Raw genomic sequence first — 19,087 nt, 5'->3', positions numbered from 1 at the left:
TACAGAAGGTGACAGACAAAACTCCCCATCCTTGTGGAGCTTACAGTCTAGTAAGGAAGTCAGAGGAGCATGGTAAGTAAGTCAAATATGTAATAGCCTAAGAAGTGCTATGGAGAGAGAAGAAGAGAAGGTTTAAGTGCTGTCATGGGGAAAGTCCAACTGAGAAAGTCATTGAGCAGTTAAAGCCCTGAAAGAGAGAGACAGCAAGCCCTGCGGATGGACGTCAGAAGGAAAGCATCTGTGGTTGAGACAGCAGTTAAGTGTAAAGGTTGGGCGAGGGGGAGGGCGAGCAGGGAGGCCAGTGTGGCCGGAGCACTGGGATGGGTGGGTGGAGCGGTGGGGGGTGGAGTGGGGGACAGGTAGGTGAGAAGGTCAGAGAGGTCAGTGAGACCAGGAGGTCCAATCTGACCTTACCTTTACCCAACCTTACCCTGCTGCTAAGGACTTGTGGTGTTTAGTCTGGGTGAGATGGGCCACCACTGAGAGTTCATGAAAACAGCTAACAAACATTTTAACAGAATTACTCTGGCTGCTCTGGCCAGTCTAGACTGAAGGGAGACGAGTCCAGGAGTAGACTTCTGCAATAACCCCGGGGAGAAAGGGTGGCAGCTCACACCAGGGAGGTGCTGGTGGAGATGCTGGGACCTAAATCCCCAGGTCTTGATTTTATCGGGTCGAGGCTTTTTGCATCCTTCCCTTATACTAGTAACTCTTTCATACAAATACAAAGCTTTATATTTTTTATTCCTTAGACCCATACTTGAAGTCTGTGGAGAACACATAAAAATCCTCATTCTGTTAGCTGTCAACATCGCTGTATTTCATACACGGTGCCTTGTACACATTCATCTGAATCCCTGAGCAGTGGAGTAAGACCAGGCTAAGGTCTGTGGACTTTCAGGTACACTCTCATGCTGCCCCCAGCATGCTGAACAGCACTTGCTGGGGTCCCAGGTTGTTTAGCAACTACAAAGTTAACCCCACAGAACTGTCCTCACCTCATCTCTAAGGGCATCGTGCTAGAACTTGCCTGGAGTCCTGCTGAAATAAAGACATGCTCTATCACTGTCATCCCTCCACTGGTCATTCCCTAGTCCCTGCCTCATCTTCATGGTATGGTATCCTCATTAGAGTCTGGCTTGGGTTAAAGTCTGTGGAAGAACCTAGATATAAAGAGAATAACAACAACCAAAAAATATTTTTTCTCATACAAGGAGGGGTTACAATCACAATTGCAAAGAAAATAACTACATGAGTGAATATGGAATTGTTTAAGAAAATGTGAAGAGCAAGGATTTTATATTCAGATAAAACGGCAGAAACTTTCCAAGGCTATTTATTCCATCCCCCATTCTCCACCTTATTTGTAGGTTCTTGCCATGCTACCACCCCACTTTTGATTCGAATATCTCAAGCAACCTGTATCTCAAGGATTACAATCACCTCTTATCTTCCAAGCCGCCAATCCTATCTCCTTCCTCCACCCTGGCACCTGAGGGATCTTTCTAAAAAGTCAACACATGATGATGCAGGGTAGTATCTAAGCATCTTAGATGGCATATGACCAGAGAGGGCCTCTCCCTGCCCCACTCCCCACCCCTCCCCCATCTACTCACCATATGGAATCACTCAGCGGCAGACACATTCTGCTGCTTCAGGCTCTGAAGTATTTTTACATCCTGCTCCCCACCTGGACCGCTCTTCCCAAGCCTCCCTGACTCCCCTCCTCTCCTCAGGGTGGAGTGGGGCACAGGTGTCTTGTCACACCTCTAGTCTAGCCCCTCTCTCACATGAACTGTGACTATCAGCAAACCTGACACAAGAACACCACCAGGAGGGCCAAGAAAGCACCTTGTTCATTCTAAATCCCCGGAGCCTGGCACAGAGCTTGGCACAAAGCAGGGACTCGGTAATTGCTTGTTGAATGGAACTCAGTTCTGTTACTTACAGGAAAGGATATGCCATAATTTCTTCGTTCCTGTAACCCGAACTCCTTACTTCCCTCACTACCCGGGAAATGATCTTTTAGCCAATCTTTAAACCCCACGATTTGCTTTTTCACCCAATAACTCCAACTAAAAACCAATTATTAAATCAGTCAGTAGTTCCATGTCTTCCCCCCCTCCCCCCAAATTCAGTGAACTTTCCTCCTGCTTGCTCATTAAAACCCAATCCTCTGACATTCCCTGACATGACAAACATCTTCCTGTGGGAATGAACAGAGTGCTGAGCTACAAGAATCCTGATCCTTAGCAAGTAAGTGTCTGTTGAAGGGGCAAACGTGAAGCATTTTACTGCCCAACAACCCCTGAGCTGCCGAGATGCACACGGAGCCACCTCCTCTCCTGAATGCTCTTCCCTACTTAAACCACACACATTTGTATTTTCGATTCTGGTTTATGCTACCAGATTTTTTTTTAAAGAGCAGAACATTACTCTGTCTGCCAGTGCTGGGAGTTTTATTACAAGAACTTACGGCTAGGAAACGAGAGCCAAGTTTATTATTTTTTCTGGATCAGATTCAACAACCTTGTCCAAAAAGAGCAAGAAAAAGGCAAAAGAGGCAACCAGCCCTTTTGTTTCCACACCTGCATTTAAGCTTTAACTCTTAAAGTCCTAAGCAGATCCACAGAAGCCTCACGATTTATCTCCCAAGCCCAAGTGAAGTGAACAAATCCTGGCCGATGGGTGCAGTCACCAATTTCCTGGAACAGGGGTTCTCTGTTTTAGCACTTAACTCAGCACATCGGCTGACTCAGAGGCCTGGTGGTTGCCTCACAGTATTCCTCTGGGCCTCCCCCAAGTTGGTTTGGTCTTCAGTGAGGGGGGAGACAGAAACTTCGCGGAGGATGGTGCCATCCCATAAGGACTCACCTCGTCCTGTCCCCTTCCTCCTGCCTCACTGCCCTCACCTCACAAAGAATGCTCCCAGACGGAATGATCCTGATAAAGTAGTCTCATCTGAAGTTTCACCTCACCCTCTTCAAGGCCCCTCACATGTTACCTTCTCATGGGACCTATTTAAAATTACAATCCAACCCCCCAGAAGCCCCCCTTTAGCAATCCTGATTCCCCCCGCCCAAACCCGCTTTCCATGTTCTTATTGCTATTAGATTGTTAGTCACCTTCCCAACTATCATATAATGTACTTATTTATTATGCTTATTGCCCATCTCCTCCCACCAGCTTGTAAGCTCCTTCAGAGGCTGGGATCCTCGTCTGCTTTGTTCGTGGGGATATCCCAAGCACCTATAATAGTGTTGTGTATGGAAAAGATACTCAAGAAGTACTTGTTTAATGAACCAATGAATCTTGAGGTCTGATCCATTGGTAGTACCTGCCTAAAGTTCTGTCCCTGAGAAGGATTCAGAGGTCATTCACATAGAGAAGTCGTGGAGAAACGAGGAGTGCCGTGATCCATCACGTGTCTGCCAATGGCTTGGGGCAGCCTGTGCGTGCTCCACAGCTGTCCAGGACAGTAGCCACAGGCCACACGCCACCACTGCACACTTGAAATACGGCTAGGGAAACTGAGCTGTGTTGTAAATGTGAACTACACACCAGACTTTGTACGGTGTCACACAGCACAAGAAAAAGGTAAAGAAATCGCAACAATTTTTTTATTGATTACATGTTAAATGATATTATTTGACTATACTGGGTTAAATTACATATGCCATTACAATTAATTTCACTTATTTCTTTTACCTTTTTAAAAGATTTTATTTATTTATTTGAGAGAGAGAGCGTGTGAGCACCAGAGGGGGGAGGGGCAGAGGGAGAAGCAGGCTCCCCACTAAGCAGGGACCCCGAAGCAGAACTCCAGCCCAGGACCCTGAGATCATGACCTGGGCAAAGGCAGATGTTTAACTGACTGAGCCATCCAGATGCCCCATTTCTATTACTTTTTTAAATGCACTAATAGAAGATTTTAAATTGCCTCTGTGGTTCACATTTTATTTCTATTGGACAGCACTGCTTCAGAACCTCCTCCAATATGACTATAAGGAAGCACTGATAATATCAGTCTATCCATCTGCTTCTTTTTTTTTTTTTTTTAAAGATTTTATTTATTTATTTGAGAGAGAGAGACTGAGAGAGAGAGCACATGAGAGGGGGGACGGTCAGAGGGAGAAGCAGACTCCCCGCTGAGCAGGGAGCCCGATGCGGGACTCGAGCCAGGGACTCCAGGATCATGACCTGAGCCAAAGGCAGTCGCTTAACCAACTGAGCCACCCAGGCGCCCTATCCATCTGCTTCTTGATCTGGTCTAAGAACATAAACTAATGTCAAGAAGCCTCCTCAAGGCCAATACTTCACAAAGTGTGATCCTTAGACCAGTTTAATCATCCTGCAGATTCCAGGATGGGTAGGAATGTAGGGTCCAGGAAACTGCATTACGACTTTCCTACCACCACCCCCGTAATTCCAAGGCATACTCGAGGATCACTGCTCTAGACTGTAGATACACATATTATTTAAATCCCAAATAATCTTTGTCAAGCATGAACAGGATTGTATACAGATCAAGCAAGAATCCTCTCCTCTGCACTGGTAGAAAAAAAAGGGGGAAAAAAAAAAAAAGCCAAGAGGGAGAGAGTAAAGTCAAGTCATGGATGGAGTCATCTTGCACATCTAAAAAGAAAGAAATGGGCCTTGTGAAATCAGAGGAGCCACAGCCCCCCAAAGATAAAGAAAAGCCTGCTGACATCTCAGAGGAAAATCTGTTCCAGGAATCAAACACACACCCTCTAGCTCAGCTGTGGTCCATTTGGAGCTTGAGTTATCGGTTGGATGAATGCCTGCTATTCAGGTTGTATAGCTCCTTGGGGCGGCTCTGCTCTGCTCGAACACCCAGCTTCACATATTTACATGACTTTGGCATTGGTCAAAGGGCAGCATGTAGACAATCAGGATCATCTCCTCTCCCTCTTCTGTCCTGCCCTAACCCCAACTTACCCACTCCTATTCCTTTGCCCTGACTCCTGTGCAGACAAATCTCTTTTTGGAGTTGCCTGCTTGGGAAAAGAGAGCAAAGCAAGAAAAACAAATAAAGCAAAGAAAAACACATCGGTATTTCCAAAATACCTGCTGTGTCAAGTATTTACTAATTCCATTCTAGAGGGAAAAAAGACAACAGGCATTTCTCTAGAATTTAGGTTTCTATGTAAATAGGATCTATGCAGATGGGTCCTAGGACTCATAACAGTGCCCACACAGAAAGGCACTGAGATTATACTTTGGTGTATTTTGTGCATAAAGTCCAGTAAAAACAAACTCACATAAAGTACTGGAACGGTACTGAAATATTTACCTCCCAGATGAGGACTAAGCCCTACATTCTGAAAGAGGAAAATCACACGCTCTCCCTACCCAATTCCTGGGAGGGCTGTGCTTGCCTATTTCCTCCAAAGTCACGTGATGTGAAATGTGATCTGAAACATGTTTTCTATTAACCATATATCATGACTCAATGTTTTTTTTTTTAAGTTTGTTTTAAAGAAATAATAACTTCCATGCCCATGAACCTACAGTCATAATTTGTAATGCTACATATTCATGAGCCATGTGATTATGGTATCTGCCAATCACACATTCAAGAAACACAAGTCCATGCAACCATTTAAAAATTTTTGGGTATTTTTTATTTTGTATCTACAACCAGATTACTTTCTTCTACTAAAACGACTTAAAACATATTTGACACTTTTTCTCAAAACATTCATAATGGTCACCCTCTGCTTTTAATTTTTATTTTTGCTCAACTATAAAGAACTGAAGGACTGAAACTGCCCTCTGTTCTTAACACCCAACATGTTTACACAGGTCCAAGAGGAAAGCTCTGAGATGCTGCCCTCTGAATATAAACATGCACAAACTTGAACGTGAGCCACTACAGAAGCAATACTCTAATCTCCCATGGCGATGTTACAAAAATGATAGTACATGTGAATACACAAAGAGAAGCAAAATATGTCACTCCACCTGAAAGACAGACTCAGTCCACACAGGTTACCAAATTAATGAAGCATGAGCTGCTTTTATAATGTACAGTTTTCCAAACTAGAGTCCCAGGCCACACAGGGACCCTTGATGGTCTTAGAAAATGAGCTCTCCAGACTCCTAAATTTACCCTTTCTCACCCACCAATGTTAGCAGGATTTTAGGATGAGCATGACCCAAAATTGAAAGTGCACTTGCCATCTAAAGGGTATTCTTCAGGGGAGCCTGGGTGGCTTAGTCAGTTGAGCATCCAAATCTTGATTTCGGCTCAGGTCACCAACTCAGGTCATGAGATCAAGCCCCATGTCAGGCTCAATATTGAGCCTGCTTAAAATTCTCTCCCTCCCTCTGCTTAAGATTCACCCCTACCCCTACACTCATGCGTGCATGGGCGTGCTTGCGCACTCTTTCTCTAAAAAAAAAAAAGAAAGAAAGAAAAGAAGAGAAAAGAAAAGAAAAGAAAAGGAAGGGTATTTTCCACGAAAAAAACAAAACGATAGCATCATTACTATTACTTGCCACGATCCTCAATCTGTTTTTGCCCTCCAAATGTGCTTCTGGGAAATCCCTCACCAGGGAAGATTCTTTTATTTTTCTTTTAAGTTACGTCCAGTCTGCCAATCCAGGTTCAAGGGCACAAATGGAAATTTATAAGTGCTTGGCTCCAAATAGGTTCTTAGAATTCCCTTTACAGAATCCCTCTTTATCACGATGGATAATCTAAGTTCCATTTTATAGACAAGGAAATTAACACTCAGAGAAGCTACAGGATCTGTCCGAGCCACACAGCTAGTAGAAAGCAGAGCTGACAACAGAAACACAGACTTTCTTTCCCACTGGAGAGCTGTTTCTACTCCACTACCATGAAGTAGTCAGCTACTGAACTCAAGAAATCAGTACAGCTGGGTAGACAGAGTCCCACCATAGTCTCCAAGCAATAGAACACGGGGAGATAATAAACCATAAAGGTTCTTACTGATCACTTACCAAGTGAACACACCTCTGTTATGGAAATGGATTCCCTCATGTTAAAATGAGGAAAATAATAGGACCTACTTCATAGGCTTGTTATGAAGGTTAAAGAAGGTAATATATATAAAATGCTTGGAAGAGTGCCTAGCACATGGCTCGCGCTCTGTTTGTCAAATGTACACATACGTGTATACATAGACTCACAACAGGCCACAAGGGTTGTCTGACAGACGGTAAGGTTGACAGGCCACAATTCATTCCTCACTGTGACTGGACCATTGCCTTCTTGTCCAAACTGCCAGAAAAGGATATATGAACCCTGTTTTCAAGGGTTGGAGCAGGGCTGGCTCTAAACAGTAGCTCTGAACATCACCCAGCAGCCTGTGTCAGCCAGAAACGATAGAATCTCCAGAACAGGCTCTCTGTGATAAACATGGAAGGGCTAGAGATCCAATGGGCTTTTGGGGGCTTCTGGCAGAGGTGGCGGATGGATAAGCCCCTGACTTCTAGGTACACTCTGGGTCCGAGGATCACAGCTGTGTCATTCACCCACCCAAATGGGACAAGGCAGGAGCACAGTGAAGAGAACTCCCTGGCCCAGGGGCACTGAGAGGCCATCTGAGGACAGGGTGTTAGTTAGCACCAAGGGCAAAAACCGAGAGGAAAAACTGTTCTTGGGATACACTTCTACCTCGGACAAAGAAACAAGAAAGGCCAAAGGGGCCCTTTCTTCTGCAGAAATCAGCTTCCAAGCCAGGGGGTTGGATGATGGAGGTCCGGAGTGCCAGAATTGGACTGCCTCAAATAAACCCAATGACTCCGTGCCCAGGAGGGAGTCAGGCCGTCACGCAGTCCCCGTCAGAGACGGGGAATGCAGGCCACCTGTGGGGAATGCTTACCAAGAGCCTCACTGTCTACAGCTTTTGAGAGGACCAAGGCGCAGCCACAAGCTTTTAAGCCAGCCTCACCACAGTCTCCCAGGAGACAGGTCTCTCCCCGTCCCACAACACAAGAAAATATTCTGCAACCTCCCTTAACAAAACACTCACTTTTCTACCAAACAGCCCCTTGGAGGCCGCCTACGACATTAACCAAGGGCACCAGCGATGTCACGTTTGGTACAATTGCCCAAAGCTTGGGAGGGGCAGCTCCATCAGATTGCCAGATTAGCCTTGGACCATAAAGCCTTAAAGCAAGTAAGGGAACTCTTACGCAAAGAAACCAGCCTTCCCCCCTCGGCGAAATCAAGTTTATTTAACCCCAATTTGTTGAATGAAAGCAAAGCCTTCACAGAGATGTGGCCCAGGCCTGCACACAGACATGACACAGCAAGTCCTGCCAAGCCAGGAAAAGTCGACGCTTGCGTGAACCCTCCAGGACAGGATGTCTTGATCAGGAAGAATACACCCAGGCAAACCTCATGAGGCCAAGGGGCCACTCACGGGCAACATTCACAAGCCTTAACCCGGCAAGTTAAGATAAATCCTAGGAAGTCTTCCAAGAAACTCTTTCTGGACAAGGATTACCAGCTGAAACTGGCCTCTTTCCAACGCGTGAATTGCCACAGTGACATTTAGGAAGAGCTCTCTTACCACAAATGGGCCAGAAATTCGTTCCTAGGAAATATGGTAGTTGACTGACCCTAGTTCATGAGAGGATCAAGCCCCGTACAATTAGGGCTCTTATGGACAAGCCACAAAACCAACAGATAAGCAGTCTCTGGAACAAAAATGCATGGTACACAACCACTTGGAATATCCCACAGGGCACAGTGAGTCATTCCACAAGAGACATTTTTTGAAAAAGAAGAAGAACCAATCTTGAAATGTTTAGTTATTTAATCTGCCTCTGCGAGAGAATTTATTTGGGGAAAGCCTCACTGGAAAATCCAAAATGGTGTATGTGGACCCCTGGCCAGCACGCTCCTAGCATACAGGAGTGACACTTGCGGTCGAGCAAAAAGCTGTGCTCGTGTCTGCAGCCCTGACCCAGGCTGCTCCCTGGCCCGCCTCACAGATGGAGCTGCCTTCACTGCATTTGCAAGAGGAGGATTCTCATCTTCTCCCCTCTTCAGGATCCAACAGCGGCACTTCTTACGCTGAACTGCAATTCCCAATCTCTTCACCATCTCCGGCGGGCAGCTCCTCGAGGCCAGGCAGTCCATTCCATTTCTCTCTGGAATCCTCCATACCTAGCCTCTGTTCGCAACAGCCTGCAGGCACTAAAAACCCAGGTGTGGCATGAACGAACAAGGAGATGCATAAACTGTCGTCTCAGGTATCCTCATCTCATGTTTTTCTAAACGTGGGGAGAGCTGCCAAACAAGGGAAAGGAGGAATTTCGAAAAGAAAAACAAAAAATCATTTCCAGATTTTTAAATGCAACGTAGTGGAGGATACGGGCATTTTTTCTGCTTTGTTTTTAAGTTCCCTCCTCCACAACCAAATGTGAATGCCTGAGTTATTCAAAGGGCATTTCTGGATACTACAACTCTCACTTACACATCACTTGGAGTCATGAAAATGAATGCGTGGACATGGGCCGTGTTATAGGCTGTGCACGTCCCTTCCTCGAGCGGAGCTGAGTGCACATCTGGGGCTATTTAACAACTGATTGGAAATTTCGCCTTCTGATTTCCAGTTAAATACTGGGCACAGGAAAACAAATAACACTTGTTTTTCACTGAGCCTTGTCAGTCATCCAAACTGCAGGGCAGACCAGAGAGCTGCCTGTGGTTTGGTGGCAGAGACCCAAAATAGTTAGACCTTTTTTTCCCCCAAGTTGAAGTACAAGGAATAAACCAGATTTTGGCAACCCCAGGCTCTTCACCAACCCCTCCCCCACACCTCAGAAACACAAAACTAGATTTTAAATATTAAGCATATTCCTGGTATTAATTTACAATTTTCATTAGGATTAAATTTTGATTTGTTTTTATTCCAAAGCCAATAGCACAGCGATTGGTTTCTTGCATTTTTTTTTTCAACGGCCCTGCCCTGATATTTACTTGGATTTGCTGAAGAGGCAATGTTCAGATTACCATTTTCTGTTTCCAATTAAACTGGAATGTAATATCTAGAGCCGTATTATCAAAGAGTCAGAGAGTCTCTTTAGAGACTGGCTAGTACCACCTCCTCACTTTAGAGATGAGGAAACTGAGGCCCAAGGAGTGAAGTGATTTTGTTCAATGATACAGAACTAGGTAGTGGCACAGCCCCGTAGTACTCAGGCCTCCCGGTACCCAGGCCAGGGTATTCAGCGGAAACAAAAATCTGAGTTACCTCTGAGTAGAGCTGCCTGATAAAATACGGAACAGCTAGTTAAATTTGACTTTCAGATGAACAGTGAGTAATTTTTTAGAGTAAGTATGCCCCACATATCATATGGGCATACAAAAAAGAAGTAACTGTTGTTTATTTGAATTTCAACTTTAATGGGCATCCTGTAAATCTGTCAACTCTGGAAACCTTATCTTAGAAACCAATATCCTCTCCCACTGCATACCTCCACTCAAACATACACATGTACACATACATTTCTTTCTTTTTAATGTTAATGGCTGGAAAATAGAAGTTGCAGCACAGTAATCCCAAGGACTAATGAGACTGGAAGAAGTTGCTGCTTATTTTTTTATTTTGTTCCTCTTAGATGCCTTTCTTCCTTATAAGAATGTAAAAACAACTAACACTGACATGATGAGACATTAAAAGGCTGACATTAAAAGGCTGGCCAAGGCCTCTGGATTAGACATTTTAGGTCTCATCTTGAGCCGTTTCTGCTTGTCCCAGGGCTCTGAGTCTGTGGACCTCACAGGAAAGTGCACTCAGGTTCGGAACATAATAAAACAACATTAAAACAAAACAAAACAAAAATCAGGTACATGGAATAAAGTAAAAAGATGTATTTTTAAATCCAGTTCATTGGTTTTATACCTCAATTTTTATTATTTTTTTAAGATTTTATTTATTTATTAGACAGAGAGAGAGAGTGAGCACAAGCAGGGGGAGCGGGAGAGGGAGAGGGAGAAGCAGGCTCCCCGCTGAGCAGGGAGCCAGACACGGGGCTCAATCCCAGGACCCCGGGATCATGAACTGAGCCATAGGCAGACGTTTAACCGACTGAGCTACCCAGGAGCCCCTACACCTTAATTTTTAAAAAGAGTGCTGGAGAGAATTTTTTTCCTAACAACTTAATTGAGATATAATTCACATATTATAATATCCATCCTTTTAATCTGTACATTTCAGGGTTTTTAGTATATTCACAGTTGTAATCTAATCATCACTACTTAATTCCAGAACATTTTTACCATTCCCCAGAGAAACTGCATACCATTAGTAGTCATTCCTCATTCTCCCGTCCCACCAGCCTTCATAATCACTGATGTACTTTCTGTCTCTATGGATTTGCCTGTTCTGGAAACAAATGGAATCACACAACATGCGGCCTTTTGTGTCTGGCTTCTTTCACTTATAACGTTTTCAAGGTTCATCCATATTGTGGTATGTATCAACACGCCACTCCTTTTAATAGCCAAATAATATTCCATTGCATGGATACACATTTTTTTAACCCACCCAACAGTTAATGGATATTTGGGATGTTTCCACTTTTGGGTTGTTAAGAATAATGCTGCTATGAACACTTGTGGGCAAGTTTTTCTGTAGACATATGTTTTGCCCAATTGTCTTCTAAGGCACCATTTTACATTCCTGCCAGCCATTTATGAGGGTTCCAATTTCCCTACATCCTCAACAGCACTTGTTATTATCTGCCTTTTTTATTAGAGCCATCCTAGGTGTAAAGTGGCATCTCGTTGTGGTTTTAAGTCTGCATTTTCCTAATGAATAATGATATTGGACGTTTTCGTGTGCTTATTGGCCATTTGTGTTTTTTCTGTGATGAAATGTCTATTCAAATTGTAGCATATTTCTAAAGACAATCTAGTACTGTCCCCATCTTTTTTTTTTTTTAAGCAAACTCAGGTTGACAGTTCAGATATTTATTGCCCAGTTGAGCTATGCTTTTTTTTCAGTGTGGAAATAATTGCATAAATAAAGTTTTTGCAGACTGAGAGAGTAGGGTTATTCTTATTTCTAATTGCATTGAGGGACAACTCTAACCAATTCAATATTCTCTGGGCCACCCATACACCCTACAAAAGAAAATCTACACAGCTGTGACAACTCCATCATGCATGCACACATGCACGTAACATGTGTGTGTGTGCACGTGTGTGAGAGAGACACTCATACTTAAAGACTCACTACTTGACAATGAAACAATCACTCTTCATCCCACTCTGTTTCCTATGTAACCAGAACAACCAGATAAAGGAACTGCACTCACAGAGGAAACTCAATCCCACACTCTCCCCCTACCTGACACGCTCCTTCTTGCCCGCACTGTGAAATCCTAAGAAGGCCTAGAATGATTTGACGGAAAAAGCCAGATACCTTTATCAGACACTGCTAAAGTATAATGTTTCTAGTCCCTCTCATGGGTGGCTAAGACACAGCAACACAAGCCCCTGCTAACTAACTACGAAAGGTTCCCTTTTTAAGTTGGGGCAGCTGTAATGCAGACATGTCAAGTTAAGGTAAAAGGTCATCCTGCACAGAGGAGTAATACCATTGCTTCAACTTCTCTCACCACTCTACTTAAGAGGAAAAAACAAACCAAAACTGCTTAGTATTGTAACTTTACCTGGAAAGTAAAGACAGCTTTAAGGCAGTGATGCAGACACACTCATCTTAGACTAAGAATCAAGAGATTGCGCCTGGGTGGCTCAGCGTGCACCTCTTGATTTTGGCTCAGGTCATGATCTCAGGGCTGTGAGACTGAGCCCTGCCTTGGGCTCTGTGCTCAGTGGGAAGCCTGCTGGAGATTCTCTCTCTCCCTCTTCTTCTATCCCCCACCCCCCAAAAAGACTGCCTCTCTCCTCTGCAACTCTGAGCTCGTTGGGTAACCTGGGAGAAGTCAGTGATGGAAATGGCCAAGCCCCAGTTTCTGAAAATTCCATGGGCCTTTCTGAAGTGTTTGTAAAATAATGTAATTATCTGATCGCCAAACTTTAACGCTTAATAACTATAAATGGATAAACAGAATTCACCACGGGTTTTCTATCCAGCAGCAGATCCCTCTGCTGTAACAGCTGTCCAGTGGATGCGCAGACCCTGAAATTCCTTTCCAGGTACACAGAGCAAGGGAAGAGCTTGCCTTCCCTCCTTCACACTCTCTCTTAGGGAGAGCTACCCAGCTTGTGAGAGAGTTTGCATCACCCATCCGCTGACCTGAGAACCCGAAGGAACAAAAGATGTTCTACCTTGAAGGAATGTACAGATGGGAGGACAGCATTCTCCCTAAAGAAAGCCTGCTGGACACAAAAGCAGAGCTCAAGTGTCCCCGAATTTAAATCCTTGCCTTCTCCCAATGCTGTCTCCCCTTTATTGGTAATTTTAGGTTCATCACTTGACCTGCAATCTCCTTCTGTAGGATTAACTCCAAGTAGGGATGATGTTAAATTGTTAATTAAAGCCATCTCCTTTTTTCATTGTTAGTACATTTTAAACTGATGGCCCAAAAACAGTTCTTATAGATCTTAAATAAAACTAAAGCAAATAAATAATAATTAGGGCTAAGATACTTTCCATTTAAACCCATGGAGTGGTAGGTTCATGAAGAATCCCAAAAGTGACCAGTATAACTATGCTATATGCGGCCCCCACTTTAATCTAGACCTGTAGCCCAGAAAAATAGGAACTCGTTTCAATCTTGAACAGGACAGGCCAGACATTTATAATTAGAAATATAGATTCAACGTCCTTCCCAAGTGTTCTTTACTATGATTAATAACAAACAGTCACAATAACAGCAGGTAATGGGGTTAGGCACTGCACTAAACATGTTACATGTAATCTCATCTAATCAAGGTAACAACCCCGTGATGCAGGGACTGTTAATTTTCCCATATTACAAGTGAGGAAAATCAGGCTCACAGAAATAAAATAATCTGCCTCAAATTACTACTTGCATTCAAAGGAGGGTGGGCAAAGCCTTTGCTCATAACCTCTCCCATAAACTGCCCAGTGTGGTAGCCTCATATAGCTATTGAGTACCTGCAATAGGGCTGGTATGCCTAAGGAACTATATTTGTAATTTTATTTTATTTTATTATTATTATTATTTTTTTAAAGATTTTATTTATTTGACAGAGACAGAGACACAGCAAGAGAGGGAACACAAGCAGGGGGAGTAGGAGAGGGAGAAGCAGGCTTCCTGCTGAGCAGGGAGCCCGATGCGGGGCTCGATCCCAGGACTCTGGGATCATGACCTGAGCCGAAGGCAGACGCTTAACGACTGAGCCACCCAGGTGCCCCTATTATTATTATTTTTTAAAGATTTTATTTATTTGACAGAGATAGAGATAGCGAGAGCAGGAACACAAGCAGCAGGAGTGGGAGAGGGAGAAGCAGGCTCCCCGCCAAGGAGGGAGGTGGGACTTGATCCCAGGACCCTGGGGATCATGACCTGAGCCGAAGGCAGACGCTTAATGACTGAGCCACCCAGGTGCCCTATTTTATTTTTTTAAAGATTTTATTTATTTATTTATTTGAGAGAGAAAGAGAGAGCAAGCATGGAGGAAGAGAGGCAGAGGGAGAAAAGAATCTTAAGCAGACTCCATGCTGAGTGCAGAGCCGGATGTGGGCCTTGACCCCAGGACCCTGAGATCATGACCTGAGCTGAAACTAAGAGTTGGACGCTTAACCAACTGAGCCACCCAGGTGCCCCAATATATTTGTAATTTTAGTTAATTTCAATTTAAACAGCTCATCCACAACTAGTGCCTACAGTATTGGACAATATAGCTCAGCACTCTAAGGGTTGAATGAATGATCATAGCCATTTCAGTTACTATCACAAATACCTTTAATTACAGGAGACAGACAATGACTATGAGTATGAAAGAGGCAGTCTAGGGTAAGAGCTTACAGAATAAGTTCCATCTGGGTTTGAAAGAATGTTACTCAATTTGGTTTTGTCCAGTGTTTCCTCATGACTAGATTCAGGTTATGTGCTTGTTTGGCTAGAATACAACATAAATGACACTGTTTCATTTAAAGGCATACAATGTTCACCTGCACCATATTGGTGAAACTAACTTTGATCACTTGGTTGAGGTACTGTTGGGTACCCCTACTGCATATAGTTACTGTTTTTTCTTTTGTTATTAATAACTAGTTTGAGACTATGTAAATATACTATTCCTCAACTCCCTTCACCTTTGCTATATTTAGCTGCTTCTTCCTTTTTTTTTTTTTTTTAAGATTTATTTATTTCTTTTAGAGAGAGAGGAAGAGAGCACACGAGCAGGGGGAGGGAGAGAGTGACTCCCAAGCAGATTCCCCACTGAGCACAGAGCCTGATGTGGGGCTTGATCTCATGACCCTGAGATCATGACTTGAGCCGAAATCAAGAGTTGCTTAACGAACTGAGCCACCCAGGTGCCCCTACATTTAGCTTCTATTGATGATTCCTGCCTAATAAACTTTTACAATAAATGATTACAAAATCAGGAATTTCTAACTCCACCATCCCCTCTATATTATTGATTGGCATTTGAATGTAAAGAAGAGCTGTTCCTTATCCCTTTTTACTAATTTATTTATCTACTTATTAGCTGTATTGATTACAGACTCCTACTTTATTCAATAGGTACCTTTGAGATTTTAAAAGTATTCTTCAGGGCGCCTGCGTGGCTCAGTTGGTTAAGCGACTGCCTTCGGCTCAGGTCATGATCCTGGAGTCCCGGGATCAAGTCCCGCATCGGGCTCCCTGCTCGGCGGGGAGTCTGCTTCTCCCTCTCCCGCTCCCCCCTCTTGTGCTCTTTCTCTCTCTCACTCTCTCTCTCAAATAAATAAATAAAATCTTTTAAAATAAATAAATAAATAAATAAAAGTATTCTTCAAATACAAGTGACAAGAAAATCTAGATCTGGATTAAGAGTCACTAATTGGCAAAGTCTGCTCACTCTGCAAGAGAAAGAATATTAACTGAGGCCTCTTCTTGTTCTGGATGCTTTGGGGCAAAGAGGTTTAAGAGCCTGAGGCTCTGCAGTCAAGGACATTTGCATGGAGCTCTAGCAATAGACAACATGAGTTATCACTGCGAAGGGCAGTGTTGCTCATCATCAGACATGATATCATACCCCAAAAATTCCATCCAAACAACCCATCAATTTCTCCACAACTAGCAAACTTGAATGTTCTGGCAAACTCAAAAGGACATGATTTACAAATAGTAGGTAATATTTGGATCTTTCCACAAGAGCTGAGTTCCAGTTTTTTTATAAAATACAAATGTTTTCATTTTGGAACTCGCTGTGTCACTTTCTCAACAAACAGATTCTCGTATCAGAAAGCAGGCTTGTGTTATATACAAATAGAATGGGCTTGTGTGTATTTATTTTGTGGTCAGAGACCACACACCTAGAGGCTATTTACAATGTTTACGTTGCCCTTGATGCCACCAGAGGAGTCTCAGAGCTGAGACCAAAGCCCGGGCCACACAGAGTATGACTGCAGGTCCTGCTCTGACGTGCAAACTAGACCGGACCCTCCATCCACAGTCAGACACACATGTGCAATGTTTGTTTTCTGTGACTGCTTATCTCCACTGTCCAAACCCCACTAAGAGCATTCTTCAAATTTAACACACTGTCGACTCGGGTATTATTTCAATGAAATAAGCCTTAATTTTAAAAAAGACCTGCAAAGGTTTGGGGTCCTTCTATCCCTAAGGATAGTGCGAAGGACTGTCTGGGAGGGTTTCAAACACTTACCAAGAAAAGTCTAGAGACCCCAACTGCAAGCCTCTCTGTCTTCAGATGCCAGACCAGGGGCTGTGGGGAGTTGAGCAGGAACACGACAGGCTTGTGGTGAATGTGGACGGAGGAGATAGGATTGAGGTGCAGAGTGACCTAGGAAGCAAGAGAAAGAGGAATCTTAACACTGGCTCCCCATTAAACTCACTTAGCGCAGCATTTAGAATGCCTTTTCACAGCTCACCGTTAAGAAAAGCTGTAAGTTAGTTCAGAGTCTACGGATAAGATATATTAAGTTGAACTCCATGATACTGCCAATATTTGGCCTTTTTTTTTTTTTTTTTTACTACACAAATGGCTACCTCGTGTAATTCAACCCACACTAATCTCAACCAAAACATGATTCAGCTCCCAGTAATAGTGGAACACAAATAAACAGAACACTTTTTTTTCTTTTCAAAGTTAGCAAAGGCAGAACAAAAGTGACCTTCCCTCAGAACTGTCTTCTCCTTCAAGGCAAATGATGAAGCTGAAAAGTGAGAGTACAGAATCCCCTGGGTACGGTCATCCCTCTGGATCACCAGAGAAAGGACTTTCTTCTCTTCCAGGTGAGCTCCGACCTCTAAAAAGTTAAATGAGTTCTGCCAAAGAAAAGTGCCGAAAGCTAAGGGAAAGGGGCTGCCAAGGGGAACTGCCAGTGCTTTCATCATCCCAGCTATGAGCTTGAAGGGGTTTTCCAAAAAACGAAGCATAGAGAACACACAGAATAAAAACTGGTTGTATATAAACCAGGTCCAAAAAAAAAAAAAAAAAAAAACCAGGGAAGAAAACCTCAAGCCTGGATAAGAAAAGCGTGACCAGTTTTGACAGCAGATCAAGGACTATTGTAGGTTACGACTGTCACCATTAACATCATCAAAAAGCACCTACGAGGACAGCTGGAAACAGTGGGTCCAACGACATCTTCCTGGAGCCCACCAGCCAAGGTAGGTCAACGTGAACATAGAAAAGCAAAAGGGTGCATAAAGAAATAGCAGATGCTTTCATAGAAGCATGTCTCCTACTGGCTTTGTGGACAGAGGGGTGAGACAAGACCCAAGAAGCACATATGGTAAAAAGCTGAACTCACCCAAGAACACCAGAAAGTGATGAGAGGGAAAGCACAAAAAATGACCTTAGTTGGCAAGACAGAGACCGAGTAATACACTGGGAATAACAGAACCTCTCAGGCCTAATCCGTAGGAGGATTAAATGGCCTAGATCTATGATCTGAGCCTAGAGAGCCATCAGGGATAGAGCGCTCAAAGCTGGACTACTTTGCATCTTCCAGTGGCTGCTGGCCCACTTCGATCTCAATGTATCTCTGCCTTTTATTGTAGGGACTGCCTAGGACACCGATGTCACCTATCACAGTAGCCTCTTAGGTCACTGATACTGGATATAAGGCAACAAACTTTACTTTCTTTTTTTTTTTTTTTAAAGATTTTATTTATTTATTTGAGACAGAGAGAATGAGAGACAGAGAGCATGAGAGGGAGGAGGGTCAGAGGGAGAAGCAGACTCCCCGCCGAGCAGGGAGCCCGACGCGGGACTCGATCCCGGGACTCCAGGATCATGACCTGAGCCGAGGGCAGTCGCTTAACCAACTGAGCCACCCAGGCGCCCAACAAACTTTACTTTCAATACCCCTGAGTGAGGCACTCAGTGGGTGCCAATTAGATATTGGTAGGCACTCAGTGGGTGCCAATTAGATATTTAATTTTCTAATTTCCAATGCTACAAAAGTACTTTATTCTATTAATAATTTGCACTATGGTACGTAATATCATGTCTATTCATTAACAGTTGAGTGTGCGCGTCTTAATCTCTGAAATAGACTGCAAATACTCAGTAGGCAAAGATATGTCTTACTTTAATACTGTGCTCAGAGTAGTAGACAGTTGTTTCAAGGATTGATTTATCACAGTAGATTCATAAACTTATATTATCTAAAAGATTAAAAAGGCTGAGTATATTAATAGGTTCAAAGGGACTTAGCTAGCTAATTTACAGAAAAATTTTAAAACACGAGCAATACTATCATGAGCTATTTCTGCAACACAGCTAGGATCATTTTTACCATTTGGCATATGCAAAGTACTAAAAGCAGAGTACTAATGAGCAGTGATGTCAAGTACGGCTACAGCATAATAACACATTTCTTGGTTGTACAAACTCTACCTCACAACATTTTGCACAGCTGTCTGCATCTAGAAATAAACAGACTGGTGGCCGCTGTAAACAAGAGAG

The 19,087-nt window shown here is 43.5% G+C and overlaps 1 protein-coding gene across 7 annotated transcripts in view; it reads right to left on the bottom strand.

Moving 5' to 3' along the window:
- The window catches only part of TGFBR3 (transforming growth factor beta receptor 3), a 228,297-nt gene that overhangs the window by 84,601 nt on the left and 124,609 nt on the right, over positions 1-19,087 (bottom strand). For all 7 annotated transcript variants that reach the window (XM_035018044.1, XM_035018045.1, XM_035018046.1 and 4 more), the window contains exon 4: positions 16,817-16,954. In XM_035018044.1, the coding sequence (XP_034873935.1) occupies positions 16,817-16,954 (138 nt within the window). The remainder of the gene's footprint in view (positions 1-16,816; positions 16,955-19,087) is intronic.

Source organism: Mirounga leonina, unplaced genomic scaffold (assembly GCF_011800145.1).
Source record: "Mirounga leonina isolate KUSES-001 unplaced genomic scaffold, KU_Mleo_1.0 Mir_173, whole genome shotgun sequence".
NCBI classification, from domain to species: Eukaryota; Metazoa; Chordata; class Mammalia; order Carnivora; family Phocidae; genus Mirounga; species Mirounga leonina.
This window is presented reverse-complemented; position numbering and strand designations above follow the sequence as displayed.